General features: G+C 40.9%; 1 protein-coding gene across 3 annotated transcripts in view; it reads left to right on the top strand.

Annotated features, from left to right (window-relative positions):
- The first annotated feature begins 8,809 nt into the window (after window positions 1–8,809).
- The window catches only part of ppp3ccb (protein phosphatase 3, catalytic subunit, gamma isozyme, b), a 60,105-nt gene continuing 41,820 nt past the window's right edge, over window positions 8,810–27,094 (top strand). For all 3 annotated transcript variants that reach the window (XM_017719479.2, XM_017719478.2, XM_017719477.2), the window contains exon 1: window positions 8,810–9,410. In XM_017719479.2, the coding sequence (XP_017574968.1) occupies window positions 9,359–9,410 (52 nt within the window). In that variant the 5' untranslated portion in view covers window positions 8,810–9,358. The remainder of the gene's footprint in view (window positions 9,411–27,094) is intronic.

Raw genomic sequence — 27,094 nt, 5'->3', positions numbered from 1 at the left:
GTCCAACCAAACCTTGAAATAAGAGTATTACTACAACACTTACAGTTAATTTAAGGATTTCCCATCACAAAATCACAATAACATCTGGTCCTGGCACAAGTATCGTGAGGAAATTGTATCAAGAGGACCTCTGATGACTCCCACCCCTACTGCAAAGGGTTCTCCTAAACTATGGACTTCTGTCTTGCTCCTGCTTTGTGAAAAGCCCTCAGCTGATGTGTCCCATCAGAACTGCTTGTTTTTATCCACATTCACACTAATTACTGCCTCTGTTATAGACAGATGCACGCAGACAGTCGCTATTCTCATCCTGCTAATGTGTAAAATCATGCACTGCACGCCTCCCACGGGGAACTCTGCGTCCACAGTGATCACGATTCTGTTCACAGCTTTACGTCTGTCTCATGGATGCTTTTCTGTTTCATAACGTTGTGTACTTGAACAAATAAAGCCATTGTGTCCGTTCTTGTGTGTGCATCATTGGAATTAAGAACTGCGAGGCCGAACGTTGTCCTTATTTGACCTATTTGTGTCAATTTCATTATAGTATCATAGATTACACAAACAAAGTCAGAAAGGTTGAGTTAAACAAACACAGTTAACAAATTCAGTCACTTCAGCAAAGCCTAAAGAGATGTTACAGTTAAAGGGGGTGAAAACTGCAATGGCTACATCTGAAATGGTTCCATCTAAAATAACCACTCTCAGTTAAGTAACCATGGTTCCACACCATAAGTGATACTTTTTTTTTTTTACTTTACTCCCTCCTCCACATTTAACCCACCTGTGAAGTGAAACACCACATGTACACTAGTGAACACACACACTAGGGGGCAGCGAGCACACTTGCCCGGAGCGGTGGGCAGCCCTATCCACGGCGCCCAGGGAGCAATTGGGGGTTAGGTGTCTTGCTCAAGGACACCTCAGTCATGGATTGTTGGCACTGGGGATCGAACCGGCAACCTTCCGATCACAGGGCCAATTCCCTAACCTCCAGTCCACGACTGCCCCGACACGAGCATCTTCAAAATCAGAGAAAATAAATACATAATTATTATAGCATGTAAGTATGAAAGCAATACGAAGTACTGTTCCAAATCTACTCGCCTCCAAATTTGGATTAATTCTCTGTAAAAACTACGAGCTGACAGATTAAAAGAAGGCCAGCATTAAGAAAAAAAACTGTTCTAATTTGTTCATGGGGGAAATGTTTCCAGCACTGTGCTGCCATCTGGTGGTGAATGTAGTGCATCACCTCTCATCCACTTTTACATATAAATCCAGTGACTGTGCAAATGACCCTGATCATAGTTACATAACAGTTAGTGTAACCTAATCAATCATTTCGTGACCATTACATAAATAAGTAAACAAACTATGGTGCACAAATTGATACACAGCAGTTTATCAGGAAGTCTTTTAAACTGTACATTAGAATATGTTGTAAAGAGCCTGTTCTCATTGAAAAAGGCAGTTTTTCTCACTTTTTTTGAAAAAGAAAGAGTTTAATGTTGTATATAAACTTATAAAAGGTTGAAGCCTTTCCCTCCTCAGTTCACACATACACGTCTGTGTGTGGAAACTGAGCTGAAAAAACAGCTCATTTTGAATCCACTGTTTTTGTGATGTCACAAAGACTGACACGTTCACAAATGTCCACTTATTTGTCCTACATTCTTGAAGAAGATGGTTCTTCAAGGGTTCCTTTGTAAAAAAAACAGCAATTCTATATAGAACTATGAACATTCAACAAACCATTTGCATGCTTAAATTGTTTTTTGCATGGTAAAATGGTTATTTAGAGTGAAGGAGAATGTGTTGCATGTGATTCTACATAGAACCCTTTATAAAGGGTTCTATTTAGCACCAAAAGGGGTTCTGATATTATTACAAGCTTAACATTGTGAGCACTGAAAGTGAAGTACAAGAGAAAAGCATCTTTAAAGGGGTTCGTCAGATTGATGGAGAATGTATTTTACATGGTTCTTTAGAACCTTTTTGAAAATTATGGAGCCCTGCTGATGACATTCCATAAAAATAAAAATGATGAGTGGCCACACCTTATTAAAGCATGGCATAGGAACCAGACGCCCATCTCTAAAAGCTCCCTCACAGAAAGTTACTACATTTCACTGCCTGGTGTCTGAGACACTGTTTTACAATAGTTTTTAGATGACTTTGGCCTTAAAATCCATTCGTGGTGGAGAGATACATAATATGCAGGGTGTTGTGAGGCAAAAAAATAATCCCCAAAGATTAAAGAAGACACCGTGCAGGTTCACTGGTGGTTTCGGACAGTAAATAAAAAGTCTATATTGGTGTTGTAGTCATGGCGACCCCTGGTTCCTATCACCACCACTGTAAAGAAATCTGAACCATTTCACACCAAACCGCTCTGAATCACTGTTTACATCACACAAACTCATTTGTACAGAAACTTTGAAAAACAGGCGGAATTCTCTTTTAATAGTGTGTTTTGCTGAAGTAACAGCCTCTATTCTTCTTGGAACATTGCTGTGAGGATTTGATTGAGCATCAGTGAGGTCAGGTACTGATGTTGGGTGGTCAGTTCTGGATCTCCAACTCATCCCAAAGGTATTGGATGGAGCTCCATCACTTCGGAGAGCACAGTTCTGCTGCTCCACAGCCCAGTGCTGGGGGGCCTTTATACACCTCTAGCTCCCACTCAGCACTCGAGATGGTCACCTTATAGCGTCCTATTGTATTGGTCAGTACTTTTCTATTGTGATTACACATGCTGTGCCAGCAATGGTTGCCCTTAAAGTAGCCGAACTCACTCATTTAAATTGCTTTAAATTGGATACTTTTGGACCAATGTGGTGTAGTATAAAATGAATAGCTAGTACAGTTCTGTTTTTAGCCACTGGGTGGCACTGCACACTCACAGACTTACAGAATTGAACACACCCTCTCTTTCTCATATAAACTCACTAGTAATGTAACTACGGGTGGGCCAATTGTGCAGTGGCCCAACTTAAATCTTTATCGGATCCCTCACATAGATACTAACATAACTACACACTTAAAAAGGATGGTTCTTTAAGGAATCTTTAGTACAGACGACGGTTCTTTATAGAACCATGAACACTAAAAGAACCGTTAAAAGGTTCTGTGCAACATAAAAGAGTTCTTCAGATTGGAGAATATGCATGAATGTGGTATACATGGTTTTATATATATATATATATATATATATATATATATATATATATATATATATATATATATATTTATATATATTTAAAAATGTTTCTATATAGCACCCAAAAGAGTTCTTTTATTATTACAAGCTTTGTGTCATGACAAGAGAACAACCCTTTTGGGTGCTATATAGAATCATTTTCACAAAGGTTCTATATAGAACCATCTACAGCTCATTCTCCTTCAATCTATAGAACCATTTCACCATGCAAAGAACCATTTAATCATGCAAGTGGTTCTTTGAGACTCATGCAAGTTATCTAGCATCAACACCACACAGACAGAAATGACATCTATTTATAAACAGCTTATTCATGGGCTGTTTACAACCTGTAATATCACAATTTCCACATTTAAATCATCAAAATACTAATAATGTATCAAAATATGGGTGCCATACAGTAAGAGTTCTCACACGGCATAAAATGGTCTCTTGGTGAGTTAATGATCTTAAATCTAGTCAATAAAGTTTAGTATTTCTCCTATTGAGATGGTTGTAAGCTTATTTGAAAATGATTTACTTTTCTAGACTCTTTTTCTTGATGTGATTTTATTTATTATCACTATACTGGCAACTCATTTTCCTTGTCATAAGAAATGTGTCCAAACATCTCAAATTAAGAAATATATATTTTTAAAAAAGCAACCAATCTGATCAGAATGAACCAAATTACAGAACATCGGAGAGAAAAATACAGAAACTACTGGGAAACTCAAACTAAATCACAAGCACAATGCAGTGATATCCGGCCCTAAAAGACAGCACACTGGTACCTGAGCACAGTTACTGATCTGAAACCGAGAACCACCCTGACGAGGTACAGACTCAGTCAGCACAGTCTGGCTGTAGAGGCCACCAGGCACAGGAGATCCTGGCTGCCACAGGAAAAAACTGAATAAAGCAGAGCCAGAGCGGCACTTCCCGACAGAATGCCCGAAATTCACTGAGATCCGCAAAGAGCTCTTTACAAAAATGAACATAAACATCCCACATTTAACAGCCTGTCTAACACAGAGAAACTACCGTATCTGTTAGGGGAGCACAGAGAGAGCTGCACACTCGCAGCTCAATACACCCTGACCTGCCACTGTACACCTGGACAGTGAGTGACCATATCTCTCTCTCGCACACGCACACACACACACACACAATGATGAAACCATATTTAAACAGGATCCAGAAATGCCACCACTTTCTCTGGGCCTGAGCTCATTTAAAATGCACTGAGGAGAAGTAGAAAAGTGTCCTGTGGGCCAATGAATCAAATTTTGAATCTTTGGAATAATATTTGGAGGGTTATGAAATGAAAAATATGACAAATGAGCCTGCGGAATGTTGAGAAGCTGAAATCCTGTAACGAACAAGAATGTGAAAACATTTCACTTTGAAAACTACAGCAGCGTGTCCTCAGTTCTTTAACGCCTACAGAGTGTTGTTAAAAGGAGATGTGATGAAACACAGTGGTAAACATTCCCAACTTTTTTGGAACGTGTTGTTGGCATCAAATTTAAACTGGGCATATATTTTCCCAAAAACAATCAAATTCCCCAGTTTCAACATTTGATATGTTGTCTTTGTAGCATTTTCCTTTAAAAATATAGTTTACATGATTTGCACATCACTTCATTCTATTTTTATTTACATTCTGCACAGCATCCCAACTTTTTTGGAAATAGGGTTGTATTTGATCATATCCGTCCAGGGCTATCATCACTTCATTGGCTGCCTGTTAAATTCCATATTGATTATAAAATTCTCTTATTGACGTTTAAAGCCCCACATGGGCTCACTCCTGAGTACCTGCAAGACCTTATTTCCCATTACGTGCCATCACAACTACTCAGATCACAGAGTTCTGGCTTATTAATAGTTCCTAGAATTCATAAGGCACCTGTCCAGGGTGTATCCTGCCTTCCGCTCGAAGACTGCTGGGATAGGCTCCAGCACCCCCCCACGACCCAGAAGGAGAAGCGGCTTAGAAAATGGATGGATGGATAGAATTCATAAGGCTGCAGCTGGGGAAGAGCTTTTTCTTATGAAGCCCCCAAACTCTGGAATGATCTTCCAGAAACTGTTCGGGACTCGGACACAGTCTCAATCTTTAAGACTAGGCTGAAAACTCACTTGTTCAATTTAGCTTTTGGTAGGTAATATTCCCCCTTAGATAAAGGCAGCAGGTCCAGGGGCCAATGGACACAGGGAATTATAGTAAACTGAGACGCTGGTGCTGTCGTCCCGCTGCTCGCACGTGGTCACTCAGGTTTGTGGACGGTGGAGCGGAGGGATGCCAAACTGTTTCAGAGTGCTGCAGTGTCTGTGTCTTTCTTGTTCTCTCCTTTTAGTTAAGCTGTCATAAGATCTGCCGGAGTCGTTAGCCACACACTGGAAATGTTCACATTCCCTGTTTATGTACAAACGATACCCTCGAGCCCTCCTGCTACCCTCTTCAGACCAGCTGCCCACACCCCAGCTACCACTACCTACCTTGGACTAGCTGCCCACCCTACACTGATGTTTTCATAGACTCCTAGCTGTTACTACTACTAACACTACTGCTATTAATATTAGTAGTATAATCACTCTTATGTAGTTTGACCAGAGGAGGATGGGTCCCCCCTGGTGAGCCTGGTTCCTCCCAAGGTTTCTTCCTCAGTTGTGAGGGAGTTTTTCCTTGCCACTGTTGCCCCTGGCTTGCCCACCTGGGTTTTTTTTACACTTCTTGTTAAAACTGTCTTTTCTGGAATTCAGTGAAACTGCTTTGCGACAACATCCGTTGTAAAAAGCGCTAAACAAATAAATTTGATTTGATTTATCAATTAGATTTAAGATTATTTCGCTTGATGAGATCCTGAATCCAGGATCCTGAATCCTGGTCCTGGAGCCCCCCTGCTCTGCACATTTTTGCATTCCTATGCTCCCAACATACCCAGTCAGCTCATTAATATCATCTTACTGCCTTAAACTGGTTATTAGATTAAAATGTACAGGGCAGAGCTGGGAGACTGGTGCCGTTTCAATACCTTGAATTTGTTTGGCTGTAAACTTTTGTATCTCTGCTCTCTGGTTGTTAGCCTTGTAGCCTTTAGCTTGTGAAAGGGGGGCTAAGAAGGGAACTGTGTCATTTGCTGGTTAGGAGTGTACGGTAAAAGCCACTTTTCAGAACTCGTGTTCCACTCACAGCCCAATTTACTTATTTTTCCCTCATTTCTTTGTTTCATCCTCCTTTCTGTATTAGTTTAGTAAATCATTTTAATTTACCGCAGTGTCAGCAACATTTCAACATCGTTCTACAATCATTTCATATTAAGCCCAGTTTCTTTTTTTCTCTCAATTGTTTGTGGATCTTTTATTAGTCCCAAAATGGGGAAATTCTCTTGTAATATTTGTCATAGTTTGCTGTCCAATATAAAGGGCTGTGCGCATTTAATCAGTCTGAGGAGCTTAACAACTAGTTAGTCCTTGTATGCAGGACAGTAATATGGGTGATCAGAGGGTGGACCAAAAGTAGTGGGGTGTGAACTGCATCCAGCCAGCTGACCGATATATGCTTGCTATCTGGGCTGGGTTCCTCGCCCCTCCGAGGGCTCATCTAATAAACTTCACTTGAGCTAATAAAGTAATGGCCCTGCCCTTATGATTGAATCAGAGAGGAAAAGATGAGGCCAAGTGGAGGAGGGCTAATTAAATCCGTTATTGAAACAGGCTGATTTATGTTACTGTTACATGCTGGTGGGTGGAGTGGCAGGACTACAGAGCATCAGTGTATCTGAGACACAACAACAATGTGTAAACAGACTAATTACGTTTTTATTATTCTGTATTTCTGCTTGAGTAAAATGACAAATGTACATGCTGTTCTCTTGTGAAGTCTGGATGGCCAGTTATTGTTCTCGACTCACATCGTGAACCTGACTCGGTCATGCCGGGTTCTCCTGTACAACATCCGCAGGATCTGACCCTTCCTCGCCCGAGAGGCCGCCCAGGTGCTAGTGCAGTCTCTCTTCATCTCAAGGCTTGACTACTGCGACTCCTCTTGGCTGGTCTTCCCATGCAGGCCATCAAGCCTCTACAACTCATCCAGAGTGCGGCAGCCCGGCTCGTCTTCAATCCGCCCAAGTTCAGCCACGTCACCCCACTGCTGCACTCACTTCACTGGCTTCCTGTAGCTGCACGCATCAGATTTAAAACCCTAATGCTCGCCTACAAAGCCAAAAATGGACCAGCCCCTACCTACTTGATGGCATTGGTGAAATCTCGAACTGTACGACGAGCCCTTCGAGCCTCGAGTACAGGTCGGCTTGACCCGCCGTCCTGCAAGGCGCGTGGAAGACGAGCGTCGAGAATGTTCTCTGTACTGGAGCCCAGGTGGTGGAATGAACTCCCACTGGCTGTCCGAACAGCAGAGTCTCTTACTGTCGTGACAGATTGAAGACCGTCTCTTCACACAGCGCTTAAATGAGCATTGAAATAAGGATTGTTTGCAATACATTGTGCTCCACTTGTATATCATATTTCACTGTATTGCACTGTGTATTGTAGTTTACTGTATTGCATTGTTCTGTGCTCAACTCTTCCTTTTTCTCTGGGTATCTACAGTGACTTTTGTTTCTAGCAGTATCTGAGTTCAGGTCTGTCTTTTTCTCTAAGCTATTGGTAACTAGCAAAAATACTTTCTCTAGACAGAAAAAGCACTTCTTGTAAGTCGCTCTGGATAAGAGGCTGCTAAATGCTGTAAATGTAAGAATTTATAACATTTTAATCAGCAAATTCTATTAAAGAGACCTGTTTTTCGTGCCGGCCGCCACAAGGGTCTCCTTAAAGGTATATTCCACCAAATTGTTAAAAACTTTCTGAATAAAAAAGCGGTTTTGGTGTAAACAGAGTCATTAAGACTGGTTTGATGTGAAATGTATTCTAGAGAAACTTAACGAGTCAGAATTGTTCACAGTGGTGGTTATAGGAACCAGATGTCCACCTCTAAAAAACTCCCTCACAGAAAGTTATTACATGAAATGATTATGAATACGTTGCCTGATGTCCGAGACACTGTTTTATGATAGAATTTTGCCCCCTTTCTTAAAAAAGCCCATTCATGGTGGAGAGGTAGTCCATTGTATTGCACTAATTCCCAAAGAAAGCTTGTGTGTACCTGTATTTTACTCAGAAGAGACAAGTAGGTTCACTGGTGGTTTTTCATAGTAAATTAAATGGCTATATTTGGTATATTTGTGTGACAAGACGACGCCTGATTACAGCAGGGATCTACAATGAACCACTTCGCATGAAACCACATCATATTTCCCTGTAATATTAAAGAACTCACTGTACTTTTGATTTTAAAACTAAGGCTTATTTACCTTCGTCCACCCGTGTTTTCAGTTTTTTCCCACTAATTCTGATTGTAAATTTGACGGTTACCCTGAACACTTTATTAATTTTTTTTTTAATGCTTTTTTTCAAAATGTGTCAACATTTGGGAAAAGTTTGTTTCGATTTTGTTGTGAAATTCGCTTTTTGACAGTTTGAACTACATCTCCCACAACCCCCTGCGTGCCTCCCGCCTCGCCATGTTGTAGGAAATGCTGCTGGTGGATTAGAGTTTTAATCCGTGCGCCGCGGCGGAGAGAGACGGAGATAAACCGCACAGCGCAGCGCAGCCGGGGCTCGCACATGCACTAAAAACAGCAGGAGACCCTCCGACACTCCGGGCCGCAGCCGGAGACAGAGCAGGGACACCGAAGCAACTCCAGCCGGACTGTTTTTTTGCGTTTTCGGCGCGTTTCCTGCTCGGAGTGCTTCATCCTCCTCCCTCCCTCCCTCCCTGCCTCCGCAGAGAGCAGCAGCAGCCCGGAGGTCGCTCCGCTAAAACTGCGGACACAGACGGCGCAAAATAAAACTCCAGACATTGCAGCGGTTTCCCCCCTTTCCCCCTACGTTCCCCCTCTGTCCCTCTGCGCCCACCTCCGGCCCGCGATCCAGATCCAGCCCGCGGTTTGTCTGCCTGCTTCACACGGAGCCTCCGGTCGCAAACAGCGGAGCCGTAGCTAGCTAGCTAGCTAACTCCATTAGCTAGGTGGTTAGCTACGCGAAGGAATTCGTTTTTCTGTGAGAGAAGAAAAGGGACTTCGTTAAAGGATGTCAGCGAAGGACCAGAACAAACAATCTACTGTCGAAAGGCCGGTTAAAGGTAACATTTAAAAAAATATACCTCTTACGTTCAGCGCTAGCCAGCTAGTTAAGCTAAGATAGCAGTTTAAAGGCGAATTCCACCACATTTCGAAAATTCCTCCATAATTCATTGGTTGAGACGTAAACAAAGTCTGGTGTGACATGGCTCATTTCTAGAGACTCCGATTTCTTTACAGTGATGGTGATCGGAACCACGACTACAACGCAAATACACTTAGCAATTTTACTTATTATCCAAAACCGCCGGTGAATCCACACGTGTCTTATGAGTCTTGTGTGGAGTGTTGGTGGTGATAAAAGAGTGATAAACATAAAAAATATTAAGTTCTTCTTATTATTTTGCCTCACAAAGGAAGCACTGCATTCGTCCTTCCACCATGAATGGATTTTAGGTTCTCAAAACTGTCATAAAACAGTGTCTCAGTCATCAGGCAGTGAATTCATAACCATTTCATGTAATAACTTTCGGTGGGGGACCCCTAAGAGGTGGACGTCTGGTTCCTGTCACCACCACTGTGAACAGTTATGACTCACTGAGTTTCTCTAGAACAGAGCATTTCACACTAAACCACTTTGAACGACACGGATTTTGGCAAGGATTTAGAAAATTCGCTGGCGTTGCCCTTTGCTTTCACAGCTTTCTTGGCCAGTTAGTGTAAATGTAGAGGTGGGTAATATGGCACAGCTGTACTGTAGAGATACTTAAAGAAATTTTCACCACATACTGGGTGTCACACTGTCTATTCTTTTAAGACATCAGTTGAAGAGAAAAAAGGGCAAGTAGTGCTGCATAAAAATCCTGTCAAAAACTGTGATTAGCATACTTTTTATTCAATGCTTGTGAACTGTGTTGCACTAAATCCAGGTTAACGGGATTCATTTTGCTCTCTTTAAAGTGAAGCATGCCGTTGGTCCGTGTTAAGTTGCAAGTGCTGACAGTATACGCAAAAAATATTGCAATATTACATTCGATTTTTGCCGTATCGCCCACCTCTACTTGATGGATGAAGAAATGGCAGATGTTGTTGGCTCTTGTTCATTGATGACCTTCACAAACATGTTTTGAAGAGATATCATTTCAAGTTTGACTCCTATTCAAAAGGACGCTCGCTTCAAGACTGCAGTTAGAAGCCCTGTAATGTATCTTATAATACTGAGGGTCTTTCTTTTTGTTGGTAACTTTATCAGTTTGTGTGGATGGAAAACATTGTCAAATCAGTCCCATCACTTCGGTTAGATACTGCCAGAAGTAACTATTAACATGGTTCTTAAGGTGGACACAAACTATGTTCTCTTGTTGGGGTTGTAGTAATGGATGCTGTGAGGACAGCGTGTGAAGCAAAACACTGACACTGTGATTAAACCAAACTCTCTTGCTCACATTTAAACTGTACACAACAGCAGTGATGGTGTTCTGGATCTCACTTGGCTCTCCTTTATGGAAATAGCAAAAGTAGCAGCTCAAATGTCTCTTCACTGTTGTGCGAAAAGCCAAATAATAAATAATTAGTTATGAACTAATTAGACATTAATTGTTGCTGCTTTCAGTGCAACTGCATAACCTGTCCATTAATGGAGAAGTCATGGTTTCGCCTTATTCATGTTTTACCAGTCTGACTTCGCCATTGTGTGGCTGATTTTAGCCTCAGAAGGAATCTGACCCAGCTTTAAGCCCCCTGAGTTGACGGAAGCTGTCTGTGCCGTCTCTCTCAACCTTCTTCTGCCCCTGTCTGTCAAGCCTGAGGGCAGCGAACATCCAACTGCCAGCTTTCAGACCAAGACCCTGGTTGGGGCTAAGCTCGATAGTGCTGGCGAGGTACACCCTTAAAAATGTGGTTCTTCAAGGGTTCTTTAGCAAAGAAAATGGTTCTGTGTACAATATGAATGTTTAAGACCCCTTTGCATGATTAAAGGGTTCTCTGGAGAATGTGCTGAAAATGGTTCTCTATCAAACCTCCGAAAGTGTTCTTTTAATGTTGCAATGTCAAGCTGTAGCAATAGCAGAAACCTTTTGAGTGCTATATAGAACACTTCAAAAAGGTTCTGTACAGAACTGTCTCTAGCATGTTCATGCATGCTTTCCATCAGTCTAAAGAACCCTGTCATGATGCAAAGATCCCTTCTTTGCATCATGTAAGCTGTCTTCAGACCGATGGAGAATGTGTTTAGATGTCTCTGTATAGAACCTTTTTGAAAATGGTTTTATATAGCATCCAGAAGTGTTCCACTGTTGTTAGTGTTACTGCTATGTAGAACCGTATTTGAGAAGGTCCTATATAGAACGGTCTATAGCACATTTATGCATATTTTCCATCCATGTAAACAACCATTTCATCATGCAAAGAACCCTTTAATCAAAGATTTGATTGTGGAGCTGTGTAGTAGCATTTTCTTTACTAAAGAACCCTTGAAGAACCATCTTTTTTAAGAGTGCCTCTCACAGTAAAGTCAGGTAAAGGTTTGTTAGTGCAGATAAATTGTTACCAGGCTGTTTTTGAATAATATGCCTAAAATCACTCTTTCACTGTTAGCTGGACAAGATGGTTGAGATGTAGAGCTTTTCCACACATGATACATCTCAACTTGACAGGAAAAGGTAGTTAACTGTCACTGGGATGGGACCCTCCAGGGTACATCTTAGTACCTTTAGTCAGGGAACATAGGAACTGTCATCATAATCCATTGATATCCATTGAATACGCAATTACCTTAAAACCACTGTTGTGCCTTTGAGGGAACATTTATGTTGTTTGTGCCTTGATGACTGAAAATTATACCTGCACAGAACTGAAATCATTGCATTTGTGGATTTGAAAGTGTTTTTAAGATGTAGCTGGTGTTCTGGTACTGGTACATCAAAATGTCCTGGTTCTTTTTCCTCTGGTCAGATGTCTGGGGGGAAAAAAGTATCGTGACTGCGGCTGAAAGATTAATCGCTTAATTGAAAGTACAATTTTCAAATTGCAAGAGCTTTTTTACTTTTGTCGACATTATCAACAGCATTGTGTTAATTGGGGAAATTAACCTAATAACACAGAGCTTGTGAGCTGACCGTAGATGAGTTAGACCAATTAGATCCAGTTACACCTCCATGTGTTGTCACATCACACCACGACATTCAGGGGTCAAGCCTCAAGCCAGAAAAAGTGGATGTTCTGGTCTTATTGGCCAAAAAAAGGCCTGGACCTTAATCTATAGAAGATAATCGCAACTGAAATCACTAATAATATTAGTCAGAATCATTGCAATTAGATGTTTTTGCCAAATTGTTCATCTCTAATCGCGGCACATCGTGTATCACGATAATTTCTTCAAGTATTGTGATATTAGATTTATGCCATGTCGCCCACTTCTACTGGCAGACCTGCCTTGCCCTTTAGATATAGGCAAGGAAAATGCTTTGTGTCCGCCCGAGGTCAGAGACTTCCCTGTGTCAGAGTGGACAGGCTTATGTGAGTAGTGCACTAATTGGATCTGTGTGCGTAAAGGAGCTCCGGGGAACTTTGGCTCCGTTGATTAAAACTGCCCCATCTCCTTGCTCGCACTGGGTCCCTCACGAGACTTCTGGGTCATTTCTGTAAACACCGCTGTCGGACAGTCCAACAGTTCTTCACCCTGAATGATCTGAGAGGCGGTTTGCTTATCATCTTTGCTAAGCCGAACAGGGATGCACCGATCCCACCCTTTTCTCCCTGTAGAGATTCCGATGATCTTGCAGTATGAGCTGAACGGTTAATCACTTCGTATCGAAATCCCACTTTAAATGGGAAAATTTCAAATAGCGAATAGCAAGCTTGTAACAATAAAAGAACCCTTTTTGGTGCTATATGGAACACCAGTGCGAGGAACCGCTGCACCATGCAAAGGACCCTGTAATCTTGCAAAGGGTTCTTTGAATGTTCATGGTTCTACATAGAACCTTTGAAAACCTGTCTTTAAGTGTGAGTGTTGATTGTTGATACAAGGTTTAAGTTGGGAAATTTTACCTAATTTTATGGAACTTGTGAGCTGCTTTTCGATGAATTCAGCAAATCAGAGGCAACCAAACATCACAACCACAAATAACTGGCAACCTGGTGTGCTGTGTTAAGTGTTCAAGCCTCAAGCCAAAAAAAGTATACACTGGTGGTCTTAGCCAGAATCGTTCATTATTCAGTTTATAGAAGACATCACAGTTTAAATCATAACCACAGTATTGCTCAGAAAAATCATAATGACATGTTCGTTCGTTTGTTCAGCAGTAACCTGTACTGACCTTTACCTCCATAGATGGAACTGCTTCGGGCCGTTTTATGTGTAAAAGCGAAAACCGAGATACATGGGATGTGAATAGATGAACAATGCAATGAAGTAGTCTATTGGTATCTTTCATAAGCTGTTTTCTAACCACCATGGCTTAGAAATAGTGTCAAAATGTGTTGGTGATGTCCAGCCGACACCCAGCCTTTTTTATTAAGGTTAGTATTAGTATATTAGTACAAACTAGAATATCAGAGCTGTGCATTACTAATGAAATCATCATAGTTACTGTTTTGTCAGTTGGTGCAAAAAAAGAGGTGAACATGTGATCCATGATTTTGTTATTGCAGGCAGTGTTTACTGGGACAATTGGTTCCCGGATTGGACTTGAACGCCCCCATGCGCTTATGTGGTCCAATATCTTGGTCATAGTCAGCATTTCACAATGCATAATTGGCTCATTTTTAAAGCATTGGTGGTATAGGGATTTGTGTTGTGGGCTATTAAAGACAGACTCTCTTCAAAGCTGAATCATTATCAGTGCCTTGGAACATAACGTTATCTGCCTTGACTTGAAAATCTCTCTAATGTTTAGTGTCCAATAAGCCAGTTTATACTACTGACTGGATTCTGTTGACTTTTAGGCGTATGATGTTCCCCTTAGGTATTTTGAGTTTACTTAACAATCACAAAACCTTGCCCATACTTAGCTTTGGTGGCTCTAGACATGATAGCGTTGACAGCACTGAAGCCAGTTCTCTATTATTCCTAAGGTGTACTGTTACAAAACTCAATGTGGGTCTGATATTGATTAATGATATTGATCACTACAAGTATTGTTCTGGTCATTGTTATATTTTTGGCTGTTGAAAACATTGTAAGTTCCATCCCCACTACCCACCCTTAGAATAAAGTGTACACGCTTAAAAAGAGAGTCCTTTAATGAAGAAAATGGTTCTGTGTGGAACCACGAACACTCTAATCATGCAGAGGGTCCTTTGAGTGTTCATGAAAGATGGTTCTATACAGATCCTTATTGAAAATGGTTCTGTATGGGACCCGAAAAGGTTCTTCTATTGTTACGGTGTCAAGCGCGTCACAATGGAAGAGCCCTTTTGAAAAATGTTCTATGTAGACCCGTCTATAGCACATTCATGCACATTCATGCACAACCCTTTCATGATGCAAGAACACTTTAGGGTTTAAGGGTTCTTTGAGTGTCCATGGCTCTGTAAAGAACCATTTTATTCACTAAAGTAGCCCCTGAAGAGTATAGATTAGAGCTAAATAACGTCAAATATTAAGCTCTCTAAATTGAAATGAGGAGCCCAAGTTTTCTCATGCTGTGTTGTCAGTTATTTGGAGGACTTGCTCTGTTTCTTCATCACGAACCTGAGAACAAAAGAAGAGGGAAATAAAGCAGGCTGGTATTTCTCTTGTTGGCCGTGTGAATGATTTGGAGCTGGACTGTGATTGAAGTGGTGAGTGGGAGTTGAGTCCGCTGCCAGACGGCGTGTTGATGAGCGCTCAGCTGAAGCCCAGAGCTCGTGGACGAACGACACTTCTCTCAGCCCACAGCGTTAAGTGCTGTTGAATGTTTTGATTAGGCCTGCTGCCAGACAACTTGGACTTTTTCTTGCTCGGGTACAAGACAGTGGTGTGGTGATGTTGCATGTGTCTGAGTTTGAAGTTTGGGATGTGAGCACTGGCTGTATGTAGTACAGGCTTACAGAGACTTCAGGGCAGAAAAGTAGGTTAGCTGATGTCTGTGGAGAATAGGGGCACAGTTTCTGGACAAAAAGAATCATAATCGTAAACGCACCATAATTTGCCTATCCATGCTGTACATGCAGATGTGTGCTGTTAGAGCTACTGTTGTGAAAGTCGACAAGCTGAGAAACTGTAGAACAGACTCAGTTTATATCACAACACGTACATTTAGAGGCAGTTATTCATTCAACCTAATGAGAAACTGTAGAACAGACTCAGTTTATATCACAACACGTACATTTAGAGGCAGTTATTCATTCAACCTAATGAGAAACTGTAGAACAGACTCAGTTTATATCACAGTACCTACATTTAGAGGCAGTTATTCATTCAACCTAATGAGAAACTGTAGAACAGACTCAGTTTATATCACAATACCTGCATTTAGAGTCAGTTATTCATTCAACCTAATGAGAAACTGTGGAACAGACTCAGTTTATATCACAATACCTACATTTAGAGGCAGTTATTCATTCAACCTAATGAGAAACTGTAGAACAGACTCTGTTCATACGGTTCACACTGTTCACTGAATTCATTTTTTTATTTAGCGAGCTAATTTTGGCGTGATGGCTATGATATGTTTCCTTCTGTTTAGGTTTAATTAGCTACAATAACACAGACCACCTCTTCAGCAAACCATTTTAAACAGCTGAATGTTGTAAATCAACTTTAATCCCAATGTTCAAGAGCTTCTTATTGGGGTGTAAAGCTCTTTCAATCTTACAAGAGTAGCCCAAAAAAGAACTAATATGTCTGGAGAACGTGGATGGGTCAGTTAGTTGAGGATCATTATGATAAAGGTAATCTTTTTATGATAAAGGTTATCTTTTAAAATTAGCATTAATGTCTGTTGAATACCGTGACAAATTCGGGTCACTTTGGAAAATTTAAGTAAAAATAAGATTAAGGCTCCCTGAAGAGGTAAACTGACGGACTGGTAAAGTTTAAGGTCTTCTCACTTATGGTTTCCCAAATGTGGTTTGATCAGATGTTGTAGAGAACAGCAACAAACTCCTGTAAGACCATACAAAAGTGCAGCGGTTATAAAAAGGAGCAGTGCTGTCAAAGACCGGCATTGAACTTGGAAATAAGTTTCTGTGATCGCTTCTCTATTTTGAAACCAAGTGAACTCAATGCTGTGTGTGACTCAGTTCAGACAAACTGTGTTGGTATTGTTTCTCACTCACTGAACTTTGTGTTGAGGTGACTGTTCAGTGCAGGAAAAGACTTAGAATCCTCTCTTTTCCAGTCCACAGGTTTAACTCGCCCCTGCCCTCCAGTCCACAGGTTTAACTCGCCCCTGCCCTCCAGTCCACAGGTTTAACTCGCCCCTGCCCTCCAGTCCACAGGTTTAACTTTATTCCTTCTGGCTGGCTTAATTTGCCATGCCTTCCAGTCTGCAGTTAGACTCACCCTGTCCTCTGGGTCGCTGGTGTGACTTGCCCTGCTCTCCGTGCCACTGGTCTGACTCTCTCTGCCCTCCTGTCTCCTGGTTTTAACTCTCTGTCCTCCAGCCTGCTGGTTTAACTTGACCTGCCCTCCAGGCCGCAGGTTAAAATCTAATTCCTTACATTCCTCAGCTGGAACACTTCACGCAGAGCACAGTGTCACGTTTTATGTGTATTGTTTATCTTTTTGTAGCAAACATATGCTTTAGTATAGTGCATTGTGATGTAATGTTATTTTTGTTAAAATCATGCAGCTATTATATTGAAAAATGCAGTCTTAATCTTGTATTTGTGGACAGCTGCATTGACAAGAATGGTACAGCATTGGAAGCTGATACTAGAGCCTGTATAACTGGATTCAAACAATGAAACCTGTATAAAACATATAAAAACTTGTTTTTCAACCCACCTCGAGTTTAAAGGGGCATTCCGTCAGTCAGATTTGATTCATAATTAAATTGTTAAAATGCAAACAAAGCTTGTTTGATTGATATTGAGAAATTGATCTGAAACTTGCAGAGTCAGAACTGTTCACAGTGGTAAAGATAGGAAACGGATGGCCGAAGTGTTTATTGCTTGTAAAAGCTTCATGTCCGAAAGATGTTCCATGTGATGGTGTTGAGATAAGCTTGGTGGAGTTGGAGGGGTGCACACAGGGTGTTGTGAGGCAAAATAGTCCCTCTCATTTTTCATTTTCCACTAATTTCGAGAAACATTAAGTGGCAGTTTCTGAGGAGCGGTGCAAACCCCAACTGTGTAAGTGAATGTGAAGTTAATAGGCTGCTGGCCCAATTTGTATTTGCCAGTAAAATCTCCCGTCCTTCCTGCGGATGGCTCTTCATGTTTGCATGCAAATCTTAAGAACTGAGCGCTCTCAGTTTCTGTGCGCTTCACCCCGAGGCTCACGAGGGTAGTGTTACTGCAGCAGTTGAGAGAAGCAAATGAGCAGGTGTCCTGTGTTTATTCTCTCAGCCGTGAAAGACGCAACATATTTCTCTTCCTTCTACTGTCCATTAAGCAGAAAACTGAGATGAGATTAGGCTGTTATTGGTTATAATCATTACCCAGCCCATTCTGATACCATACAAATTGATTTGAGCTGCTGTTTTAAAACCAGCTTAAAGGATCATTTCGCCTGAAAATCATATTTTTATATTTGTCTGGATTATCTGTCACCAATGTAATGAGGAGTTTTGAAATGCTTCATGTTCAGTGAGGTAGAAAAGCTTCTTTTTGCAGTTTTGTTGCGTCAAAATGCGTCTGATTTCAAAACCGACCGCAGTGCGCTCGCTCTCTATCTTGAGGAGTAATCACAAATGATTCAGAACTCTTTTTCCACGAGACAGTGATGGACAGTGATGGGTATATGTGAAAATGTAGTTTTGAAGTGAAATTTCACAAAAATCATTTTTAATATATATTTGTTGTATTAAGAGTTTGGTGCATTATGTAAGCTTTCTAAAACTTGCAACATTTACTGTTTACTCTCAGGTCCACATATAGAAAACTGGAAAAACATCTTATTTTGAATTCATTGATTTTGTGACATCACACACACCAACTCTACTTTATCTGCCTATTTAACCTGGTTTCCATATACCGCTCTTGAGCCCTATTCAGACTGGATTAGTTTTACGTAAGGAGATGGTATAATGTATTAATTACTGCTGTTCCTCAGTGATTTTAGTCCCGTTCGAATACGCCATGTCAGTCATTTTTACCGGGTGCGCTACTGCGTTAGTTAAGATGCAGATACCTTCTGTAGAACGTGCCTCAAAAATGACTTTAGCTATTATTAATCCCGCACGAATTTCGTTGAAATCCCTTTCATATCCTTTGGAAAAGGAGCCAGGTATGGAGGCTCAGATAAGCACTTACTTGTGTTCTCTAATGGTGAAGTCAGCTTCTTATTCAAATTTTCACTGTCCACTTTAAATTATGGTAACGGGTAATCTATTGATGCTTTGCCTTCACTCAAAGGGTCATCTTCCTATTTGCCAGCTGCTTGATTTGAATTGAATTTCCCTGTTCTACCTTAAATGGTGCAGCAGATACATTCTGATGCCTCAGGCATTATTATAACTGCTGCTGCACCATTTAAGGTAGAACAGGGAAATTCAATCAAGAAGCTGGTGAACAGGAAGACGACTCTTTTGGAGTGAAGGCAAAGTGTTAGTCGATTACCCATTCCCATCATTTATACTTAGATTTGTTATCCTGAGCGAATGGATCATAAGCATTGAAGACGTCCTGAGGTAAACTAGCGTTCCTCACCTCCCCATGAAAAACTAAACTTTCTTTTTTGTACGTAAAACCACACAGATGTTATAAGTGGATCTTAGAGGGTATAAATAACTAAATAAGCTCTGTACTTATTATTCCGTTATTAATCTTTAACGATTAATAGTACTCAGTGAAAACTATTTCCTCACTGTTACAGCAACTTTACATAAACAGAATACTAGTCTTGTGATTATATTTTAAAACATTAGAGAATCAAAAATGTCACTTGGTTCATTTGTTTTACCATAATAACTGATTTTGTTGGATTAAATGAACACTTTGCATTAATTCTTGGATGCATCAAGATGTGATTTTTGAATCGATTCACAAATGTTGAAAATGTATTTTCTAAATTTCTATTTATTGTGTAACTTTGAACGCAAAAGGCAGAGTTTGGAAGCGCGGAAGTGCAACACATAACAAAAGCACACGTGGATGAGCGAGAAATCTTACCGGCAGCCTCTGCATTAAAATCTAGGTTAGGTCAGGAGTTGATAACCCAAATGTTAAGAACAGACGATTTGTCCTTTTTTAACAAAAATCAAACCAATATGTCTCAGTTTGTGTTAAGGTCCTAGTATAGGCTGAAAAATATAAACGAAAACACAGATTTACTCTGCTTTAAGCTTTAGCTATAGCTGCTTTCCTCCCAGCTCCACCAGGACATTTTTCCTCAGAAGTAGAAGAGTTTTTTGTAAAATGTCTCTCAACGTTTGACTGTTTTACGAGGCTGAAGTCGCTTCTTGTTTGAATTTTCCCATTCCACCTTAAATACTGCCTGAGGCACCAGAATGCAAATGCAGCACCATTTAAGGTGGAACGGGAGAATTCGTTGCAGATTTAACGTACCAGGAAACCAACTGCCGTGCTTATAAATGCAAATCAGTCCATTTGTCTCCAAATGTTCATTATTCGTTAGCTGCTAGCCAGACGAGACTGCGTTGCTGTGTGGCCTGCAGTCTGCACGACAGTTCTCAGTCGTTGAGAATCAGGGCTTTCATGCTTCCATGTTGCACACATCCTGAACGAGACCAAAACAGAAGTTTTAAAATCACTAAAGAAACAGGCAGGACGGCTGTGACGGGTGCGCCGTGTCCCCCCCCCCCCCCCTTACCACAGGATCTTATTTCACCATAATGGTGCATTTTATCACAGATGAGTGGCAGCCTGTCTCATGTGCTCCAAACAAAAGCAGTGAATGAGAGCCTTCCAGTTCACTTGCCACATCACTTCCATTTGTTTTATTAATAAAAGATATTGGATCTTTACAAATCCTTTGCTTTAAAAGTACCAAGTCCTCACACAGTGAGAAAATAGAAATCCTGTATAGATAAAAGGTGCTTTAAGATGCATCGGTAATCGTTTTAGAATTGCATCACAGCCTCTGAATCATAATCAAATCGCATCATGAGGTGCCTAGAGATTCCCACCCATATTCAGGACTCCGTATCACCCACCCTCCTACAGGTTCTTAGAGTTTTAGGGGCTGATGTTGGCTGTTTTATTATTATTTTGTTTTATTTACAACAATATAACGGTATAAGATGCTCACTTGCCGCAGTTTTATCATGCTTGGTCTCATGACACTAAAATCTGCGTCGTCCAGCGAGTCCAGCCTTTCTCTGCAGACTCCGATGTGACTTTCTGTGAAGAGAACGGAGAGCAGTGCTGATCCCGTGGGAAAACTCCTGCAGCTCCATCGCTGCTTCTTTTGCACACTCCTGCTGCAGCCCCGAGGGATGCAGAAGTTGAGGATTCCTGAAAATCACGAGGTCCTCGGAACTGCTGTGCACAGTAGGGCTGTGATTAGTTATGGGTGGCATCGGGGAGCAATATGGGTTCTATTGGTTCATTTAAAAAGGGCTCTGTAATGTTCATATGACCCACACAGTCATTCTGACAGACTGTAATACTCTACAGGTAAATATTGGAGCAAATGTAACAGGCAACTGCATAACTACAGTTATTCAGTGAATTAGTTAAAGGAATTATATCCGGAATGTTTAGCATGTTTAACTTGGAAGAGAGTGTACTGTCTTGCTCGCTCTCCCTTTTTTCTCTCGCTCTGTGTTCTCCCTATTTGAATTGTCTTTCAATCCTTTTCTTTGCTCTTTCTCCTTTTTGCTGTCTGTTTCTTGCTCCCCCTCTCTTTCTCTCTCATTGTCCCTCTCTCTTTCTCTTGTTGTCTCCCACTCCTTCTCTCTCTCTCCCTCTCTCTCTCTCTCTCTCTCTCTCTCTCTCTCTCTCTGTTGTTTCTTACTCCTTTTCTTTTTGTTCCTCTCTCTCCTTGCTTTCTCTTGATGTTTTCAGAAATGACTGTGTGATTGGCATCTTTCAGTATTTGCTCATAACACACCATCGCCAATTATTTTGGTCCAGTCTGCGTTATGATTTTATGATGTAAACTGTGATCCAGCCAAGTACACGCTGCGTTTGAGTGCTGTGAATGCGCGCTGCCCACAAGCCTCTCTCTTTCATAATAGTGTGTTCGTTTAGCCCACAAAGCGCAGCCTCTGAGAAGATCCTCTTCAACAGCCTGAGGTTCCACTGCAGTCTCTGTATGAGTTTGATGACCTTGCATTAAAGTGTGAGTGCCAGCGTCATTAAGGAGGCTAGCAATGAATGCTGTGCGAGTCAGTGAGTTCTTTATAACTGGGAAAAAGGATAAAAAGAGATCAAAGTTGATTTTATCGGATGGGAAGTATTGTAGATTAATACCTGTTGCGGCAGGTCCTACAATTAAAAACTGGTGATGTTTGGATTCTGCAGTTTTACCATGAAGTTAGCAGAGCAAATTGCATGGCCTGTTTGAAGATAAGGAATACAGTAAATCCTGTCTCTTCATGTCTTCATGTTTTTTTGGAGTCTCTAGAAGGTGTCCAAGCTGAGTTGATAATGTACCAAAATAAAAGTTCCTGACTTAATATAGTGACCAAAGATCAAACTCATTGAGTATTAAATGTTTGGACCAAGGGTTGCAACCCAAATGTTAAAAAGAGCTGTTTTGTCCTTTCAACAAAAATCAAACCTTGGGAGCCACAATATTTCATATCCATTTTAACATCTTGACTGTAAATGTGTCTCAGTATGTGCTAATGTACTAGTATAGGATAAAAATATAATAACACATTTAATTTGCTCTTCTTTAAGCTTTAGCTGAGCTATACCGGAAGGTTGTGGGTTCAAATCCCACAATTGACTATGTATACCCGGTTGTGCCCTTGGGCAGGGCACTTAACTAGTTTCTTGTAAAATGTCTCTGTCTTCAAACTTTTACAAGGCTAAAGCTTCACATTCACCAGCTTCTTGTTTGAATTGCCCTGTTCCACTTTAAATGGTGCCTGGGGTGCCAGAATGTAACTGCTGCACAATTTAAGGTAGAACGGGAATATTTGAACAAGAAGTTGGCAAACAAGAATTTGACTTTAGCCCACCGACCTTTTTTAATTTGACAGTTTTTTGCTGCAGATTACATGTCAGGAAACCGGCTGGAGTGATTATGAATGTTAATAAGTCTGTTTGTTCCCAAATTGTACTTAATTCCTCTCTTTGCTGTTTCATTAGCTACTAGCTAGGTGAGATTATTGTCTGCGTAGCTATGGTGATCAGCAGTCTGTGTGTCAATCTTCAGGGTTAAAGGGTGAATTAGCAGTTTTATGTAAACTCCAGCGTTTAAGATCATTTATTATTAAAACTATGTTGAACAATCAGTTTTATTTAACCGCAAAGCAGGATTATTTTATTTTTACCTTAAAATCTAATTCTGCTGTGGAGCCACAACAGGGCTGTAAAAACCGCACGTTGCCGACGCCTGGTTTATATGGTTTATAACCTCTATTTGTAGTAACTTTTTTATGTGTCTGTGGCCATTTTGTGTGTGCCCTCTTGTTGCATTATGTACAGGTCTGTGAGGGAAACGCACGACATGGCCACAAACAGACACACAAGTTACGCTGCATTAACGTTTGTGGTAAATGGACGACAGCAAACAAAAAATATTCTATTGTTGGCTGCAACAGAAAATTATAGCATCACATGCGACCACAGCAGTAAGACATGAAACCCTTAAGGGCTCATTGTCCTTTACGACATGTCTTTCTTCCTCAGTGTTTCTATTTCAGAAGAATAGATTTCCACTCTTTCCTGTCCTGGTTAACATCAGCTAGTTTAGTCAAGCGCTACATCTGACTCATCAGTCACATCCTTAGCAAACGCATGTTTGGTAATGCTCATGTTCAGGCCTTCGTTTTGGAGTGGTTCAGTGTATTATGCATACTTAGTTGCAAATGTGAGCAAAAGCGCAACATTTTACAGTCCTGTTAAAATACAAAGTTTTTTCTCTATCTTCCTGTGATGAAATGGAACAAGTGCCTGAATAGCGATTGCAGTATTAAAATACTGGCACCTCAATCAGTTGACCAAGTTCTCAAGTCCTTGAGTATCTGTGCGCATTCCTACTCTTTAGAGTTCACAAAATAGTCAGAAAGTAACTTTGATCTCAAGATAAAAGGTAAAATCGGGGGGAAAAAATGATGTCTCTACTCTCGTTGATCAGGCACAGTGGGTTATTTGGAGAGCAACGCAAAAGTCTGAGTGACCACGAGCTCTCATATAGGAAAGCAAGTGTGACATGCACAACTGTTTTGCGGCCAAATTAAATATTTTATTTTACAAAGATTAAGGTGGTATCTCACACAGGGCTGGGCAATATGATGGTAAATATAAATTATGTTGCAATATCTCTTTTTATTTATATTTATTTATTTATTTATTTTTGAGTGTGCCCAGGCTGAGCGCTGGGCAGTACGAGCTTCCATGTTTATAAAAATGTAGTTTGTATGTCCATGAAATCTGATCAGACTTTCTGCCTGCTCTCGCTTCAAAATGCCCACCAGTGACCAGCTAAATGTTGGTCAAATGATGCTGAGCAATTGCACATGCAGTAAGGGACCATCAGAAAACTGCCCTCTGGCCCAGTTTAACCATTTACTGTGCTTACTTTCCACACAGTAGCTCAATTAAGAGGACCCTGCCTGGTTCTAGTCTGATGCATACATATTGAGCAGTATCATTGGCCTGGCACACTAGTGGCACTTTGTCACAGTTAGACCCCCAACCCCCCCCCCCTTAACAGCTTCATTCTGTTGCAAATTTACTGTCCCATAAAACTCTGTAGTGTCATGTGACTTTCCATGCAAATCTATTATCTCCTCTCTCTCTCTCTCTCTCTCTCTCTCTCTCTCTCTCTCTCTCTCTCTCTCTCTCTCTCTCTCTCTCTCTCTCTCTCTCTCTCTCTGACCTAAACTTGGCTTTGGATGATAAAATCAGCAGCAAACTCAGAACCTTGACATGAAGCCAGCTGTGCGTTCTGAAGCAACAGGCTTTCCATAGTGGTTCACATTCTTCCTTTAGTTATAGATGAGAAACTGTAGTGTTTATCACAGTACGTCTACAGTGAGTGAAAGAGAATGGGTCATCATTGTAAAGCATGAAAACTGACCATTTATGAGTGTTCACAGAACTATTGTCTTTACCACAGAACCCCTTAAAACCACCTTTTTAAGAACGTATAGCTGTGCTTTTATGAAAATAAAATTTTACCAAAACTGCAAAAAAATCTAGGTAACTCTGCCGTAATGTATTCTTTAAAAAAAAGTGGTTCTCCAAGGGTTCTTTAGTGAAGATGGTTCTATGTAGTATCATGAACAGTCAAAGAACCCTTTTCATGATTAAAAGCTTCTTTGCATGATGAAAGGGTTCTTCACATAGATAGAAAATGTGTGTGAAAGTGGTGTAGATAGTTCTGTACTATCTTTGAAAAGTTTTCTGTAGCTTTTATTGTTACATGCTTGACACCATAACAATATATGAACCCTTTTGGGTGCATTATAGATCCCTGTTCAAAAAAGGTCTATATAGAACTATCTAGGTGAGATGTGTTCCTTTTCCGCAGTTTGTAGGCTTTAATTTCTGTTCGGCGCTGTTGCCACTCAATGATGGCGCATGGGCAGTGGGGGAAAAGCACATGAATTCTGATCTGAGCTTCCCAGTAAAGTCACATGGCCACAATTTGGAAACATATTTTATCTAGGACCGCAAATGAAAGGCTACATTCTCGTTAGCAGGCCGAAGTGGAACAAATCCGATTTTTTGCCCTGCTGTGATTCAGATCTGACGTTTTCAGGGTTGTGTGGACACACACATCTGATCTTTTCAAATCCGACCTGAGACACTTTGGCTACGTTCACATTACAGCCCTAATTTCTCAAATCCGAAAAGCTGATGAATTCCAATTTGAGTGTTATATTAAATATGCGAGTGTATATATAGCAGCTGAGAGCTGATCAGCGTGAATTATCTGCGCAGTGAAGGCTTGTTCTGCAAGTTAGTTGATTTGCTGTTCATGAGGCATGTGATTCATTCATGTGGCGTTACTAATTAGGATGTGCACACGCACATCTTGATTCATGTACTTAAACGAGTGTGAACCATCATGTCTGAGCCAAAAAATCGGATTTGACCAATGGGGCTTGTAGTGTAAACTTGGCCAAAGTGGCTAGAGTCAGATTTAAAAAGATCAGATCTGAGTCGCATTAGCCTGCGAACGTGAACAAAGCATAGGAATTCAGCTATTATAAAGTGAAAGTGTTTGTATAAACTGGATTAGAGCTCTTTATTTACATATTTCCTCTTCAAAGCACCACTTGGGTTCAGACTGGCATGCATAGCAGGGGTTCTGTGTCCATTACGGTGTGAGTAACTAGCTGGTGTTAGTGGTGCTTTTCTCAGTGGCCTGGACTAACCCTGGGAATTGTGTCTGCAGCATTAAACCAGCTGTGTCTGAACCTGGAATGTTGGGCGAACAGTGGCTTTGCCTAATCCTGCATTCTTAACACTCCACTCTTGCATGCTGCCACTCGCTGGGTTGGCCTTGAGGCCCCAGGATGTCTCTGCAGTTTAATAAAGTGTGATACTCTTCAGCAAGAGCTCAGCCACAGCTTTAGGCCATGCCCAGTCTGTGCTCTGAGCATGTAGCTGCTCTTTCTGCACCGGTAAAACAGCCACACTTGCATTTCTGCTAATTCCACCTTTGCTCTGCAGGTGAGAGGGTCTCTACTGGACTTTCTTTACTGCACTTTTTCTTGACCTTGTTATTTCATGAGATAAAATAAGCTTTCATTATTCCCACAATGTAGAGGAAATTCACAGTGTTACAGCAGCAATAGGATAGCAAGGCACTCGAGATATACTAAGCACAAATCGTCAAATCAGATAATTTAAAGGGAATCTATTGCACTTTTCCCCCCTTTCCTTTAGGGTGTTATGTATCTTTTTGTGTATCCAAACGGTCTGCAGAGTCACAAAGCTCAGCATTCCCTCCAGAGGGAGAAACTCTCTCCCACAGAAACCACTTTCTCAGCTGCCTGATACTCCTCTTTGGAATTGGTTTGAGAGAGAGCTTTTAGCCTGCTCAGTTGAGTGATGTTACTTTCCCCTGTTTTTCACATCTTATCTCTAAATGTCAGTCAGTATCTCTCTGTCTCTCTCTCTCTCTCTCACCCTCACAGACACAAGTAAACACTTCCCCTCTCTCCTCTCACTTGTTCATAAGTTCACAGTTTTTGATATCATTCAGCTTGTGTGTTCAATAAAAGTTGTAGTAAAATAGTAGCCGAATTACAGAAACATCTTAACTCTGAAATCTGATCTGTTTTGTCTCCATGACTGAGTTTAGGAGAGTGGCTGTTACAGAATAACAGTTCCTCACTTCATAATCTTAGCATTAACTCAAGATAAGAAAATGGTATTAGACAAACATCCTAACTAGACTAAATCTCCTAAATACTGTCCTGACTTTAGGATAAACTTCGACAGTGTCCTAACTTCTGTTTAAGCATCCATTTCTGTTGTTTTCTGCCAGCTGTACTAGCATAATGAG

Source organism: Pygocentrus nattereri, chromosome 18, assembly GCF_015220715.1.
Source record: "Pygocentrus nattereri isolate fPygNat1 chromosome 18, fPygNat1.pri, whole genome shotgun sequence".
NCBI classification, from domain to species: Eukaryota; Metazoa; Chordata; class Actinopteri; order Characiformes; family Serrasalmidae; genus Pygocentrus; species Pygocentrus nattereri.
Note: the sequence above shows the minus strand (reverse complement) of the source record. Positions and strands in the feature narration are given on the sequence as shown.